Genomic DNA, 17,260 nt, shown 5'->3' with positions numbered 1-17,260 from the left:
TAAACATTCACACTAGTGTAACTGTCTCCAGTGACTTCAGTAAAATGCTGGTGAAGCAATTATGATACCAAACGTTCATTAGCACGCCCGATCCATTATTCAGTACAATTGCTCACATAAGCAGAACCGTGATTACTGTGACTGCTGTTTTGTAAGTTTAGCTGACCTTGTTAAGTGCTTTTTATTTTGATGTTATCTTTTACTTTTTGCTAGCTTCTTCACAAATGTGTATATTTGTGTGAATGTCCCGAGCAACAGTGCCACTGAGGGTGGATGGAGAGGCATCTAGCACCACCCTTTGTGTCCCAGACCACATGTCAGTGCCTTGCGCTACTATGGCCAGCTGGTTGACGCTACACTCAGAGGGTCTAACCAGGTGATGTGCTGGGAGCTCCATGTACAAAGCTCCCAGGGTTTTTTTTTTGGGGGGGGGGGGCTCAACAGTTATATGCAAGGCCCTGACTCAGACTGGAACCACAGCACAAGGGGAGAGGGTCTTCCTTCCCATGCTATTACCCTAATCAAAAATGGCCCCGGGGAGCTTTTGAAACTGAGGTATGCTTGTTAGTTCTTGAGAGACTGTTGTTATAAACAATTAAAAGGGCAAATATTTCCACTATGCATGCTGAAGGCATAATTATTTTGCTTTTAAAAGGGTGGCAAAGCATTGTAAAGTTTTGGTAAGTAATCACAACAAATGCTTTTAAACTACATGTTTTTTTTTTAATTTAGGGTTAGATCCAGATTAAATTCTCCATCTGAAGAACAGAACTTTCCTGCCTCACCACCACAAACTGCAGCTCACTGTTCTCCATTAAATGTTGTTCCTTGGTGGTGGGTGGTCCAGAGGAACAACATGGGGGGGGGGGCTGCAGTGGGAAAGAGGGTCGGTGGAAATTGGTAATTTAGTCTGGATCCAACTGTTAATTTATTAAAGAGTGAAAAAGCAGAGAATTCTGCCTTCCCCTCCTGAAATCTGAAATGGCACCTCTGCTACCAGCTCCTTCAATTGGTCAACTTTGTATGTATGAACATTATCATAATGTTCTTTGTTATTCCATAACTGTATCGTTTACTTTCAACCATAGAAACATCAGAATCTATTGAAGGTTTAGAAACTTCATTTCTTGAATCATAGCTTGGCTTTGGTGAAGTGATATTCTCATGTCAAAAAATATCCATTTTCTTGTTGCTCCTGCCATTGTTGTTAAGTATGGGAGAAGTGTGTTTATATATATATAAGCAGCTGCACAGGCCCTTTTTGTGCTGATGTAAAGCAAAATAATTCACCATTGAAGAGGTACTTAGAATATGTATATATTATGCTTGCATGGTTAGTATGTATTAAAATTATCACTGTAGGTGTGAATGGGTTAGATCCAAACAGCTTTGCCCCACTGGTACTAGAGGAAGGTGGAATCTAGGATGGTTCCCCTCTTCACTGCAGACCCTTCCTGAGTGGCTTTTTGTCCATGTTGGTCCCACAATTTCTGGCATAGCTTTTGGGAAGGTCAAAGGTCACTTACTCTTAAAGGAGTGGATTAGGAGACCTCAACTGCAGTCCTCTGGAGAATTAGGCCAGTCTGGACCCACTGAAATTATATACTAGACTAATGTTGACTCTGAATACAATTTCATTGCGATCTGTCAGATATCGGGCAAAGGACTCCTTTACCCGATAAGATTAGTGAGATTCTTTACACAAGTAAAGCCAAGCAGAATATGGATTAAGTGCCACATTCAGAACCAGCTTCTTATAAAACCTTTTGTTATCCATGAAATAATGTTTGAGAGCCAGTGTGGTGTAGTGGTTAAGAGCCATGGTTTAGAGCGGTGGACTCTAATCTGGAGAACCGGGTTTGATCCCCCACTCCTCCACATGAGCAATGGACACTAATCTGGTGGACCAAGTTGGTTTCCCCACTCCTCCATATGAAGCCAGCTGGGTGACCTTGGGCTAGTCACAGCTCTCTTAAAGCTCTCTAAGCCCCACCTACCTCACAGGGTGTCTGTCGTGGGGAGAGGAAGGGAAGGTGATTGTAAGCCGGTTTGATTCTTCCTTAAGTGGTAGAGAAAGTCAGCACATAAAAACCAACTCTTCTTCTTCTTCTTCTTCTTCTTCTTCTATTTATTTTATTGAAGTTGGCTCTACATAATCAATTTCTGTCTTCAGGGATTCTGTTCTTAAATACTTAGGTTCAGCATAGCTTATCACATTCATAACATAAAGGTGAAATAGGTTATCAGGTAGAAGGGAAAGAAAGACAAATGGCTGAAAAGGAGCTAGGATTTGCATATCTCAAGGCCACAGTGGCTGTTGCCAAAGCCAAAAGGCAATCCAGCAGCAGGACTCCTTTGCCCGATAAGATTAGTAAGATTCTTTACACAAGTAAAGCCAAGGAGAATATGGATTAAGTGCCACATTCAGAACCAGCTTCTGATAAAAACTTTTTGTTATCCATGAAATGGTGCTTGTAAAATAACCCATAAATTTCTTAGTTGCACTCCCCAGTGACCAAAAGATCAGCAGAGTAATGCAAGAAAGTGAGTGTGCATGTGGTTCTCCAGACTTGCCCATCTCCCTTACTAGCCAGCCACAGGAAGAGTGGAAGAAGTCCACAGATATGCTTGCCAATGGTGAGCCCATCTTTCAATGTGGCAAGCCTGTCTATGGTGAGCACAAAATGGGGACAGTCGGGGGCTCGGGCCAGGTGTTAGAGGTGCTCAGAGTCAGCAAGACATCTCTCTGCTTTGGATACCCTCGTCTGTAGGCCAGTTTGCACTGCAGTGGTGCTAAACTCTCACCTTGTTTCCATCAGGTCTTAAAGGGATTTCCGGAATGTTTGCAAGCTGATATCTGTCTGCACCTCAACCAAAGTTTGCTTCAGAACTGCAAAGCTTTTGAGGGGGCCAGTAAAGGCTGTCTCCGAGCTTTGGCTATGAAATTTAAGACTACACACGCACCTCCTGGGGATACCCTTGTGCACTGTGGTGACATTCTGACTGCACTTTATTTCCTGTCACGAGGCTCCATTGAAATCCTCAAGAATGACATGGTCGTAGCAATTCTTGGTAAGCATTTCATAAAACTGGAAAAGCAGGTTTGCTCACACAGTCACCGTTGATGTTCAGTAAGAGGAAATAATGGGTTGGATCCAACCAGCTTTTCTATGGGTGAAACGGGGAGGAGGGGACCTCCTTTGATTACCAAAATGGCTATGCTGACAATCATGGGATCTGCATAGACACAAGATAGGGGTTGTATTAAGGAGGGGTATTGGGTGAGGTTAAATTAATATGCTGTCTGGATCCAACCCCTTGTAAATATCCCAAAAATTTAGGTAAACCATATTGATATCATTCTTATTAAGTTAAATTTTAAAATCGAATTCTTTCAATGTACATGTAGACTGAAAGAGGTGTATAGCAAAGAAAGATAAGACTTTATCTAGACAAATTAAATATTGTTAAATCCTCTTAAGTGTAATCAGAATTATGTGTATTCTGAAACCTCTCCCACTGAAATCAGTGGCTTGTATCCTAGTACTCTACTTAGCAAAGTTTGAAGCTCTCTTCAAGATTAAGGGGCCTTCTTTTGATGGAAGTGGCTTTTCCTCCAGCTGAAGAATTACTTCCATTGGTGGAAAGCTCCATAGGCTTGAAGAGAGCTTCAAATTTTTCTTAGCAGAGTGATAGGAGACAAGCCAATAAGTTTGCCCATATCAGCTAAATCCCACCTGTTTATCATATCAGCTCAATCTCACCTATTTATCCTCCTCACCACAGCCCCTGTCCCTAACAAACCTTAGCATAACCTTTTGAGGAGTCACAAGGTGACCCTCCACCCTCTTGTGCCAGTGGGAAAACTGATAGAATTCAATCCAGAATCTCTAAATTAGGCTGTGTCATAGTATACCCGTAATGTTTTCATTGGTGCAGGTTGTCCAACTCCTACCACTTTTGTCACTATGACCAATGTAAGAAAGAGCTAACAAAAGTTGTATATCAAATAAGATATAAAAATACGCCCTGGCAAGATATTAAGAACATAAGAAGAGCCCTGCTGGATCAGACCAATGATCAATCTAGGTCCAGTATCCTGTCTCACACAGTGGCCAACCAGTTACTCTGAAGGGCCATCAACAGGGCACAGATGCCAAAGACTTCTCCTAATGTTGCCTCCTAGCACTGATATTCAGTGCTTAGTAGTAGACTAATTGCAGTAGACTAATCATCAAAGGGAGGACATTGATTGGTTGAGGGATACGGTAATTTTCTTGTATTTCTGGGGGAAGAACATACAAATATGTGAGCACATTTCTGGGGGGAAGAACATACAAATATGTGACACCCCTCTCCCCCGCCCGCATTTCTATTCTGAATGGTACAGTTCTAGAGAAAATTGCAGTGTACAGTTCTGTTGCATGTATATAGATTGGTAAGAATGTATGACATCCAAGAGAAAGTAACCACTGGGTCTGGATATTATTCTGGAGAACTGTGTGGTAGTCCTTTTTGGGTGGGGAAGGGAATGTGTATTTATTAAATCTCTTCTGTGTCTGTTTTGCCTTTCTTCTTGTAGGCAAAAATGATATTTTTGGAGAGATGGTACATCTTTACGCAAAACCAGGGAAGTCCAATGCAGATGTGAGAGCTTTAACCTACTGTGATTTGCATAAGATTCAACGAGAAGACCTATTAGAAGTTTTGGATATGTACCCAGAATTTTCTGACCTGTTCCTCACCAATCTAGAGCTCACTTTCAATCTGAGACATGAGAATCCTAAAGTATGTAAGAGTTATTTCTTTTTGTTGTTGAATTCATGTCCTGTTAGCTTGAAGTCATAGGGATGGATCCCAAGGTCATCCTCTGGTGACAGAAGGGTTTTCCATCAGCAGAAGGAGAGATTTTAGTTAATTTCCTCCTTCCCACTACAGGTCCCCCTACAATTGAGCACCTGCACCATTCCCAAGTACACCCTGTCCGCCAGAACTAGTATTTCAGTGAACTTGGTGGGCTGCAGTGGAAGGTGAGGAATAGAGGAAAGTTTGTTCAGTCAACGCATTTCTTTTAACAGTACTTGGATAATGCCTTGAAATTTTTCATCAAAGGAATTAAACATTCAAAGGGGGGGGGACATTTCTGCTGTGGAAATCATTTCTCAATTCTGCTAAATCAAAGAAGGAAGAGCTAGAATAGTAAATCAAAGAAGCCTGTAATTTGCCAGCTTTATTGTTGCGCAATGCAACTTTTACTGTGTAATTAAACATCATAGCTAATTATACTCAGCTACCACATTGCTGCCTGCAATAATACACATCCCATAAAGGGGGACATTTTCACATTTTTGCTGCACTTTACTTTTAAAAAAAACTGCACGAAAAAGATCATTTCATTCTGATGTAACAAAAATAATATACTTGGACTATCACCATCAGTAGATGTAAACACAAGTGTCCCAGTCTTAAACCCATTCTCCATTTAATCGAAAGTAATGTGTCCTTCACAAATGCTATGGCCTTAAATGAGCTGCATTTGTGAGCAACTAATCACATTGTGTCCTTCTTGCCTCAGATACAGGTGGGCGTAGCATCATAAGATGCGCCCATTCTGCTTAATGGAGCTCAGATGAGCAGGATGATGTGGGTTGGGGTGCACATCCACAACAGCAGCGCCCAAAAGAGGCTGATTTTGTGTACTTAGATAGCTACTCATCTGCCCAGATTGCATCCTCAATCAGAGCATCACTATGGGTTGGATCCACTCATGCAGATTGCATCCTCAATCAGAGCATCACTATGGGTTGGATCCACTCATGCAAGGATTGCAGGTATGTGGGCAAGGATCGCAGTTTTGCTCTGCTTTCCCCTTCCCCCAGCAACCTGGGAAAGTTGATTCCTGAAGTCATGAGACCCAGGTAGAGCAATAGCCATGTGGGTTGGTAGGCTGCAGTGAGTAGGGGGTAGGGAGATAAAACAGGTTCCTTCTGCCTTCTCCATCAATACAGCACCATTGACAGAAGAAGCACCACTGATGGAAGAGGCAGGAAGGGTTATTTTTGTTTCCTTCCTCCTCCTCGTTGCTGCCCACCTACTTACATGACTGTCACTCCACACAGGTCCTGCAACCCATGGAATCAACTTTTTCAGGGTCAGAAATGGCTACTGTGGGAGGGGAAAGTGGGGGAGCTCATGATCATCAGCATCTTCTGCTGATGGATCACTGGATCCAACCCTACATCTAATAGTATAAAGAGACTGGCCACCATGCCAATCATGAAAGCAGTAAAACCTAGACAACTCCCCAGGTATGTAGAAAAATGAAGCTTTGTAAATGAGCAGAAGAGAGGGAAGCCTTCGAAAAAGGCCTGATGAGACCTGAATATGCCCCACAAGGTCAAAATGTTGAGGCCAGTTCTAGAGGGAAAGGTGGGAGGAACACTTTTGTCTGCTCAATTTCCTGCAAATGTATAGGTGCCTGGAGGAGGAAATGGGGGGGTCACATGGTCCACTCTCCTACAATTCCTCATAGACCACCAGTGTTAGTATTTTTACTATACATAAACTAATTCTCAGCATAGAAAGTAAGATGGATAGAAACAGAGGGACTAGAATAATTTCTTAATTAAGAGGTCTGGGATGGGGTGCTGCCTTGGTTGAGAGACCAGGCTTTTAAAGCAGCTTGAAGTTCAGCGTGGGAACACAGGTGTAACTGAAAGTTTCTACCTGTGTATTTAATTAAATTTTTAATATACAAAATAAACAATCATCAATCACTGTTATGAGTGCAAAGAAGGAAAAGTCACCTTTATTAGCATTCAAACACACATGGAGTAACATTCCCTTTTTAAGACCCATGTTTTTTAATCACCCATGTGAGTCATTATGAAAGGTGAGCAAATAGTCGTGTAAATCTGACTCAATAAAATGAGTCTAATCTATCATGTATGCATGTTTTCCCCATCAAGACTGATCTCGCAATAAGGTCGCACAGCACGAATGGTTCCGACGGTGACAACAGCCAGCTACGAAGAAGGAAACTGTCTTTTGAAAGTGAAATTGATAAAGGTAAATGTTAACTGCATTGAACAGTGTTTCAGCAATGCTAATTGTGTCCATTAAAAGGCTCTGAGTGCCCTGAACCCGATTTGCGCCAATAACATGTTATTCAAAAGCCCAGGCTATGTGCTGATGCGTATTAATGGGACCAATTGTTCATTGGCCTTAGAATTCAAATGTGAAGGTCTTTTCCATCAACCTCCATATTACACCAATCACAGGGGTCTCCGTTTATTGGGGGCAATGAGCTGGATACTAGATAGAGCTTTGCAAGAGGCTGGCGTGGGGATCTTTGAACCAATATGCGCCAGTTGAGCAAACCAATGGAGGGTTCCAATAACAAAATGTTTTATGAGTTTAAAGGATTTTATTAAAAGTAATCAAATTCATTGCACACACACACAATCCCCAACACATACAGAGCTCAGAAAATAAAGGTTTGAGAGTCCAAAGCGGGTTTATAGTTACCTTCCTGAAGAGTAAGGTCCAGAATGGCAGCTGCAAGAGGAGAAGGGGGAAGAGGAACTGCACGTAGGTGCAGGGGTCACGTTTTTGGGTCCAAGGAGCAAGCGTCAGCAATATTACTGTGGCCAATGGGGCTATACTTATACCCCTAAATGTAGCTGGAGGTTATGCCTGGCAATGTCTGGGAATGAATGGCTTGTCATTGACGGTGAGAAAGGCTTGATTTCTCGAAATAGGATTAAGAGGGTGCAATGAATAAGGTCAGCAGAAATGATGTCTAGGATAATTGAGATTTAAGTGTCCAAGCACTGAGTTATAGAATTGGAAATTAAGGTGGGGCACGGAAGAAGTGAGTTAGTGGGCTAGGCTGGCAACAGGATAGGATTAAATGTCTGTTTGAATAGAGTGAGGAGATCTGGCCAGGTATTTGTGATCTACTGCAGGATAACTATAGAAATGCAAAAGGTTTATCTTTGTCTTCTTTTGTCTTCATGGAGAAGCAGCAACATTCCTTTCAGGGGAGAGTATGACAAGCATTGCTGCTTCAGCCCAGTCAGCTTGCTACAGCCTTGGTACAAACAAGATGGATGCCAGGAGCCCCCTTTTAGTCTCTGGCTACACAGCACTGTTCCATCCTTTGCCCACTAGCTCCAGTCCTGAACACCTTGCAGGGTGACCCAGGGTAGCTTAGGGCCTGTTGGGGTACCATAATATCCACTCTTACTTACTTAGCCCTAAGCTGTCCGCTGCCATGTACCAGCCAGATTGTAAGCCCACAGCCTGCTATGTGAGGTCTAGGAAATTGACCTCAGCTAGGAGCAGAGAGCAATCAATAACTAGTCAGACTAAGGAACTGCAGAATGGGACTGTTTTCCCAGAGACAGCAGGAAATTGATCTGGTAAAGTCAAACTTGGCAGGTGCTTATATCCACAAGCAGGGCCTGGTGACGGGCAGAGCCCCATAGGTCAATTGATTGAATTTAAAATATTGGCCCTTTCCCTTGAAGCTTAATACTGTGATTTGTCCCTTGCATTCTTCAATGGAGAATGTTAGGAGAGGAAGCAGACTTGGATTGGGTTGGGAGGTTAGTACTGTGATACTGTTGACTGGTCTTGAATGGCACCTTCTGCGTTCTCCAGTGGAGAATGTTGGGAGAGGAAACAGCCTTGGGTAGGGTTGGGAGGTGCAGAGTCCTTACCCAAAAAGTCTGTACTGGCACTTTGAGGATCAGAACCCAAATGATCCAGGGCACCAGTTATAATGTGCACATGAAAGCCTCCTTGGATGTGATAAGACACATCACCTAATGTGCATTTTGGAAGTCTGTAGTGCATAATGAGAAGGTGCAGTTGGAAAAATGTTTCCTGTTGATGCAGGGAAGTGATTACCTAAAAGTTTCCAGTCTGGTATTCATTTCTAAACCCTTCAGAACCTCCTAACAGGATTGAAAAATCTATGTCATGCCTTTATTGCTGTGACTTTTGAAGATAGTACTTAATAAAATTAAGCCTGTAAACTGAAAGTCCTGTTAATAAACGGCTTGGATCCTATGCCTTGTTTCCACTTGTGCCCCTCTGGGCCTGTTATAGAGGTCCTTTACTGCTGAGCATAGGCCTCTGGTACTAGAGCATTCTTTTCATTGATAGACAGGGCATGCACAAGTGAAAACTCATTAGAGGGAGCCACAGCACAGCAAAAGATAACCCCCATAACATAACAGAGGGTTGTGCCAACAGAAGAAAGGCATCAGATCCAAGCCAATAAGTTGAGTTCCCTCTGAGTTTTCGGTTCCATGCTTTCATGGCTCTGTGCATCCTAGGCAAGGTAGTCATTAGCTCAGCATTTCATCGTTTAGCTGAATAACACTACCTTTTCATCAAAGAGACATTTTGAAGTACAAAGCCAAGCTTGACAACCAAACTGTCACAAAAATATTTAGACTGCTCTTCTCCACACACAAAAACATCTTTTGACAGAGGTGGCTTGCTGGAGTGACCTTCACATTCTGTGTGAGGAAACACACTTTGCCACCTGAAGGAGCAAGAAAGTAACCTTCTAGCCTGTGCCTACTGTGGAATTGTTAGTTGCTGCTTCAGGGTGGCGGTGGCATGTCTTTTGTCAGTTCAGACCTTAATGCGTGTCAAGTGCTGATCTGAAGTATAGCAGAATCTGTGGTAATTAATGAAAGTTAACTTCATTTGTGCTGCTCTTGGCTCTAGACCATTCTACCACAAGCTGATGTACAATGACGTACAGAGTTATCCTCAGTACAATTACACCGTTCTAGTCCATTGAAGTCCATTGGACTAAGAAGGGTGTAATTAATTTTAAGATTGCCACTGGTAGCCTATGATTGCTGATTTGTTTCATTTAGTCCAGTAGTTATGAAAAATGAGGATGACATTTAGAAGAATAACAGTGCAATACATCTTACCTTTTGATTTTGGCAAGCATACAGTTTCGGCTATCAAATTATTACAAAAATAATAGTGGGTCTGACAAGGGAGAAGGCAGAACAGTCATTAAGACCTTACTGCCAATGTTCATATTTCCCATGGCTGAAACTTGATTTGATGCAGGTTTTACTTGGAAAGCATTCCCAATTCATCAATGGACTGACTCCAAAATTAGCATGCAAGGGGTTGGCCCTCTTCACTCAAAGTAAGTTATATTGCAATCAGCAAGAGTTCGTTCCAAGCAAATATGTTTATAGTTGGATGATGAAACTTGCCCAAGGTCACTCAGCTGGCTTTGTGTGTAGGAAACAAATCCAGTTCACCAGATTAGCCTCCACCGCTCATGTGGAGGAGTGGGGAATCAAACCCAGTTCTCCAGATCAGACTCCACCGCTCCAACCACCGATCTTAACCACTACACCATCATGGCTGTCAAGAATCAGAATGATGTTTTTTTGGTAAAAGGAGCCTGAACTTGGTGGTATTTTGGAGTTGGTTCATGTATGCAGGTTCGTGTATGGAACACACTTACATGGGAAAGAACTGCATTTGCGGTTCTGTGAGAAAGCATGGCATTTCTGTCCAAGTTGATTTTTCTGCTATGTTGGTTAAGCGTGGTGGACTCTAATCTGGACAACTGGGGTTGATTCCCCACTCCTCCATATGAAGCCAGCTGTGTGATCTTGAGCTAGTTACAGTTCTCCCCGATCTCGCTCAACCTCTCCTACCTCACAAGGTGTCTGTTGTGGGGAGAGGAAGGGAAGGATTGATAGTCCTTAAAAGGTAGAGAAAATCAGCATAAAACCAACTCTTCTTCTTCATGCTGCAATCCTTGAAATTATTAACATGCATGTATGTACCAACCCCTAGATGGAGGCAACATTTTTCTGAGCCTTAGGAAGCCCCCTGTCACTTTGAACTCCATGGATGGAGAAGAACTGATTTCTTTGTCATGCTGATACATGTCTTCAGCTGCTGCTGAGTTGTGCCTCAGACCCTTTGAATTCCTAGTTTTCCTCTTGATTTAAGGATACATATATTAGTCTTAGCTTTTGTTCCCCTTGAAGTGCTAAACACGGGGTGGTACTTATAGTCCCTTACTTCATGTTAGCCTGTTCTGGTCATTGCTATGGCAACTCATTTCTGCAGCAGCTTCACAGAGGATTTAGTTGATATCTACTCAGGTTTTTTTTTCCCAATCCTTTATCCCTAGTACCTTAACCACTTAGTTTGCCAAGAGTAGAACAATTACTTCAGCAGTGAATTTTGTGCTTCTTGAACAATCTTTGAAGTAATGGCATCCCCATCATAACACAGATGGCTTTGAATCCTGTTAAGAGTATTACAACCTCACATCTTTAATAGCTTGTGCTTTAATTCGTCACCTTCTAGACTTTTCTTTTTGCCGAAGGGACCCAACTGTGTTGTCAAGTCTTTATTTAGGATCCACTCAATAATTCCCACCCTGACCTAGATGGCCCAGGCTAGGCCGATTGTGTCAGATCTCAGAAGCTAAGCAGGGGCAGCCCTGGTTAGTATTTGGATGGGAGACCACCAGGGAATACCAGAATTGCTGTGCCAAGGAACCAACCCCTGCTATGCAGAGGAAACAATTGCAAACCACCTCTGTTAGTCTTTTTCCTTGAAAACCCCATAAGGGGTCACCATAAGTCATCTGTGACTTGAGGGCAGCTTACACACACACACACACACACACAATAATTCCCTGTCATCACCCATATATTAACCTCTGCCTTTGTAGCTATTACAACAGATCTCCAACCGATTGAGATCAGTTCATCTGGAGAAAATGACCACTTTGGCAACTGGACTCTATGGCATTGAAGTCCCTCCCCTCCCCAAACCCTGCCCTCCTCAGGCTCTGCCCCAAAAACCTCCCGCCTGTGGCGAAGAGGGACCTGGCAACCCTATGCAGCTCACAGCTGTATGATATGATAAAAACTCATACCTACGGCCTGTAGCCCTCTACATTCTTAGTTGGGAGAAAATCCCACTGAATTAAGGACTTGCTTCCAAGTAAAATACGCATGTGATCTGGTTAAAAGGCATATAGCTAACATCAGAATCCACAGTCAGCATTGGAACTGCCTAGATTCTTGTACGTCCCCTACACCCGGCCAAATTATGCGGACAAATAAGGACTATAAAGCAGATGGAGAAATTCTCCCAGGGTATTACTACAAACGAGCACTGAGACTCCCATCGTAAAACAGGCCCTAAATAAATCTTCTGTGCTAGAAACATCTTGACATTTCAGTTCAAAGTCTGCACAAAGCAGTATTAAAGAGAGGAACACATCTGCTTCCCCTCCTTGTTTGAACATATTTATTTGTACACGGCAGTTGTTTTTATTTTGTTTTTCTTTTAAAGCTGAGGGATGCCACATGCGACCACCATAGAGGTAAATCACAGGATTGGCTCACAGAAATTCTTCAGCCTCTCCATGGAAAAAGCCATGAAAGTAATGTTACCCCTAGCGGAGAATAAATTGGCTGAATGAGATCACAACTACTTCCCTGCACCCTCAAAGACCAGAGTAAGGGGCATGCAAAGATTTCTTTACTGACTGTAAAGATTTCTTCTTTGGCAGACTATGACAAAGAGGACGGGGACTCAGCGGATAACACCAGACATTATCAGGGCGGCAAGAAACCTTTTGAAGAGAAGAGAAGCCGGTCGTCTTCTTTTGTTTCGTCCATTGATGATGAGCAGAAGCCTTTGTTCCCCGGGATCATCGACTACCCACTGGTAATGGGCAAGGCAGCCGTGCTGGATTTTGAAGAGATGGTGCAGGTCACAGAAAGGATCCAAACCGAAAAGAGAAGTCATTCTTGCAAAGGTAATCTATGCAGAACGTATTCACCGTTAAGGACCCATGGAAAAAAATTACACAGTAGCATACTCTTAAAAGCGCCACTTTTAGAATCTTCTTTCTGTTCAAATACAAACCATTCTGGTGGGTAATCCCTCCAAGCAATTATTCCTTCCAAAAGGCATGATTGATTCATTATATCTGTGCTCCTATGTGTTTTAATAGTATTTTTGCTGTACTTTTTGGGGGGGGGGTTGTTTTATTGTGTTGCCATTGTTTTTACACTTTTTTTAAATTTCTAACTTGAGCCTGTCTAATTTGAGAGAAATGGTTTGCTGAAAGGACTGATTGACTCAGCATCATGGTGGGCAAAAAGGAAACTGACGACCAGCCATTCCTGCCCTAAAATAGAATTGTCTACATGAGAACCTTCTATAGATCAATGCACAAAATGGAGTCTGTGCAGTAGCACAAGTGGAGAGCAAACATGCACCATCCCAAAAAACCAGCTGAACTAGGGCTGCCAAGAGCCCGGTGGTGGCGGGCAAAATCCTGCCAATCCACCTGGCTGCCCATCAACCAGCTGAGGGTTGGCAGGCAACACATGCACACATGCCCCGCCCTCATCGCTTCCGGGTTTTCCCAGAAGCAGCGTGGATGCTCTAGCAACCTCCACTAAAACTCTGTGAAAACCATAGAGTTTCGGCAGAGATTGCTAGAGTGTCCTCGTCGCTTCCGGGTAAACCTGGAATTGACATAGGCGCAGCCAAAACTTCTCTAAGGTCCTTCAGCCAAAACTTCTCTAAGAACAGCCAAAACTTCTCTAAGGTCCTTCAGCTGTCTGCCTGGGAGAAAATTCCTTTCTGGACAAACACATGGCAATCAGTGCATCCTGCTTCATACTTGAATGGTATGGCCTGATTGCCATTTCCCAATCAGGAAGAATGAGGAAATCACGCCAATAAGTGGTGCTGGCCTCCAAGAAATGGCAACACAGAGATGAAAGCTTCCCATGTAATCTGCTTGTCCCAAACAATTTAGCCCTTCAAGCGTCACTGATACAACGTGGCCTCGAGAAGACAGCAATCACACCGTACCATGAATGTGTGAATTGGGCCTTGCTTCACACTGTTATCTACTAAGGAGGAAAATTAAATATGGAGGGTAGGGTTGCCTGGTCCCTCTTCACCACCGGTGGGAGGTTTGGGGGGCGGAACCTGAGGAGGGTGGGGTTTGGGAAGGGACTTCAATGCCATAGAGTCCATTTGCCCAAGCGGCCATTTTTCTCCAGGTGAACTGATCTCTATCAGCTGGTCATCAGTTGTAACAGACCCTTGGCCCATCTAAGTCAGTACTGTCAGTACTGTCTACTCAGACCGGCAGCGGCTCTCCAGGATCTCAGGCAGAGGTCTTTCACATCACCTACTTGCCTAGTCCCTTTAACTGGAGATGCCGGGGATTGAACCTGGGACCTGCTGTATGCCAAGGAGATGCTCTACCACTGAGCCACAGCCCCTCACATGCCTCAACAGTCTCTTTCTGCTCCCTCCTTTCTTGCATAGAGCATGCTTAAGGTTTGAAACAAACTCCACTTTCCTGTGAAGTATGAATACAGGCATCTGTGTGAATTGGCATTGTTTACTGCCCCTAATCCAGGACTCTCTGCCATGGTTTAAACCTCAATTAGCATGCTGGTTTGTGGGAAGCTTCCAAAAGTGGATTCACCCAAGTGCCTGCTTTGGTATATCACAGGGGGCCAGAGTTCCAACACATGGCAATAATGCTAGGAAATGTTTAGGGCAGCAGGAAAAGAGGAAGACCCAACATGAGATGGATTGACTCAATTAAAGAAGCCATGGCCCTCAGTTTGCAAGACCTGAGTAAGGCTGTTAATAGAGTTGCCAGGTCCCCCCCCTCTCCTCCAGTGGGAGATTTTTGAGGAAGGGATCACACACGCGCAGCCACGAACAACGTGATCCCTTCACTTCTGGTTTACTTCTAGAAGCACCGCAATACAACAGAACAATTTGCCACTGAAACCCCCTCCCCATTTGAGTGATAAATCTTCCCTTCACACTGCAGCTTTCTGGAAGTAAACCGGAAGTGACGGGATCGTGTTGCTTGCGGCCACGCACGCACGTCATCCTTGATGTCAGCCAGCAGATGGGATTGGGAGGCATTTGCCACCTGGCAACTCTAGCTGTTAATGATAGGACATTTTGAACCTAGTTTTTGAACCTAATTAATTTGTGTATGTGTGCGTAAAGTGCCATCAAATCACAGCCAACTTATGGCAACCCCATAGGGTTTTCATGGCAAGAGGCTAACAAAGGTGGTTTGTCATTGCTTTCCTCTGCATAACAACCCTGTATTTCTTTGGTGGTCTTCCATCCAAGTGCTAGCCAGGGTCAACCCTGCTTAGCTTCTGAGATAAGAACATAAGAACATAAGAAAAGCCATGCTGGATCAGATCAAGGCCTATCATGTCCGGCAGTCTGTTCACACAGTGCCCACCCAGGTGTCTTTAGGAAGCCCACAAACAAGACGGGTGCAGTAGCATACTTCTTGTGTTCCACAACACCTAATATAATAGGCATGCTCCTCTGATCCTGGAGATCATAGGTATGCATCATGACTAGTATTCATTTTGACAAGTAGCCTTGAATACCCCTCTCCTCCATGAACATGACCACTCCCCTCTTAAAGCCTTCCAAGTTGGCAGCCATCACCACATCCTGGGGCAGGGAGTTCCACCATTTAACTATGCATTGTGTGAAGAAATACTTCCTTTTATCTGTTTTGAATCTCTCACCCTCCAGCTTCAGCAGATGACCCTGCATTCTAGTATTGTGAGAGAGGAAGAAAAGCTTCTCCCTGTCCACTCTCTCCATACCATGCATAATTTTATAGACCTCTATCATGTCTCCCCTTACTGCCTTCTTTCCAAGCTAAACAGCCCTAAGCATTTTAACTGCTCCTCATAGGGCAGTTGCTCTGCCTGACCTGATCATTTTGGTTGCTCTTTTCTGCACCTTCTCAAGCTCTGCAATATCCTTTTTTAGGAGTAGAAAAGAGCAAGAGTTCAGTAGCACCTTAAAGACTAACTAAAATATTTCTGGCAGGGTATGAGCTTTTGTGAGCCACAGCTCACTTCTTCAGATACAGCTAGGTGTATGTGTGTGTGTGTGGGGGGGGAATGGTTAGCCTGGGCATTAATTCATAGGGTCAGGGACATTAATTCATAGGGTCTCCATATGTTGGAAGCGACTTGATGACACATAGCACATGCACACAATGTGCAGAAATGGGCTGCTGAAGCTTTTCATGGCATAAAAGTAAATAACATCACCTGGTCAATGATATCCCGTTAAGCCTCTTTTAAAGGAGCAGGGCATTTTTCCCCCCAGGCAGTTAGCAACCCTATGGTTTGGGCTCCCTTTGCTTTACCTTGGCTGCACCACTCAGCCAGCACTTTCCAAAGTGCCTGTTTGCTTTGCATCTCTCCGTTTTCAGTGTCTAAAATTAGCAGCCGCCTTTGAAAACGTGAGCCCTGATTTTTTTTCTGAGTCAAAGTCACGATAGCTTTGTTGCTCCACCTGTTGGAAAATCTCATACTACAGCCTTAGAGAGCAGCACAAAATCCTGTGATAATAGTTCGATGTATTCGGTGTCACACATCAGAGGCAGTTCATAAAAACCACTGAGAATGGGTAAAAGAGCATGGGATTGATTTATGGCTGGCCATTATTCCTTTCGCCACGATAGTAAACGTAAGATGCTGTCATAATGTACTTTAGATTGAAAGCGTAATTCGCCAAGGACTGCTCATGTGCAAGCCCCATGGAAGCCATATGAGAGCCATTTTAATGGGCTGCGCACTTAAAAGATTTATTATTCAGACATATAAAGATCCTGTAATTTAGCATAACATGGCATAGCGCTCACAAATCTTCATGAGAAAAGGGAAGCAGGACTGAGCAACTAATATATTGTTGATTTGGGAATATGCTATTGAAATGCCTATAGGTATGTCATACATCAAGGGCTCCTTTGTTAAAGTACAATATGTAGTTGGAGGGGCATAGCCCCCTCTCAGCTTTGGCTTCTTTTCCCCACCACCACTCCACAGGCTGGCAGAGGAAAAATGGGGGGGTAGGGTTGCTAGGAAAAGTTGAGGGCAGCAGGAAAAGAGGAAGACCCAACAAGAGATGGATTGACTCAATAAAGGAAGCCACAGCCTTCAATTTGCAAGATCTGAGCAAGGCTGTCAAAGATAGGACATTTTGGAGGACTTTCATTCATAGGGTCGCTGTGAGTCAGAAGCGACTTGACGGCACTTAACACACACACACACACAGGGTTGCCAACCTCCCGATAGTAGCTGGAGATCTCCCGCTATTACAACTGATCTCCATCCGATAGAGATCAGTTCCCCTGGAGAAAATG

General features: G+C 43.6%; 1 protein-coding gene across 2 annotated transcripts in view; it reads left to right on the top strand.

Moving 5' to 3' along the window:
* KCNH7 (potassium voltage-gated channel subfamily H member 7) overlaps positions 1–17,260 on the top strand; it is a 344,141-nt gene that overhangs the window by 314,644 nt on the left and 12,237 nt on the right. For both annotated transcript variants that reach the window (XM_056861343.1, XM_056861344.1), the window contains 4 exons: positions 2,820–3,072; positions 4,583–4,788; positions 6,969–7,068; positions 12,593–12,841. In XM_056861343.1, the coding sequence (XP_056717321.1) occupies positions 2,820–3,072; positions 4,583–4,788; positions 6,969–7,068; positions 12,593–12,841 (808 nt within the window). The remainder of the gene's footprint in view (positions 1–2,819; positions 3,073–4,582; positions 4,789–6,968; positions 7,069–12,592; positions 12,842–17,260) is intronic.

This window comes from Euleptes europaea, chromosome 15 (genome assembly GCF_029931775.1).
Source record: "Euleptes europaea isolate rEulEur1 chromosome 15, rEulEur1.hap1, whole genome shotgun sequence".
NCBI lineage: Eukaryota > Metazoa > Chordata > Lepidosauria > Squamata > Sphaerodactylidae > Euleptes > Euleptes europaea.
Note: the sequence above shows the minus strand (reverse complement) of the source record. Positions and strands in the feature narration are given on the sequence as shown.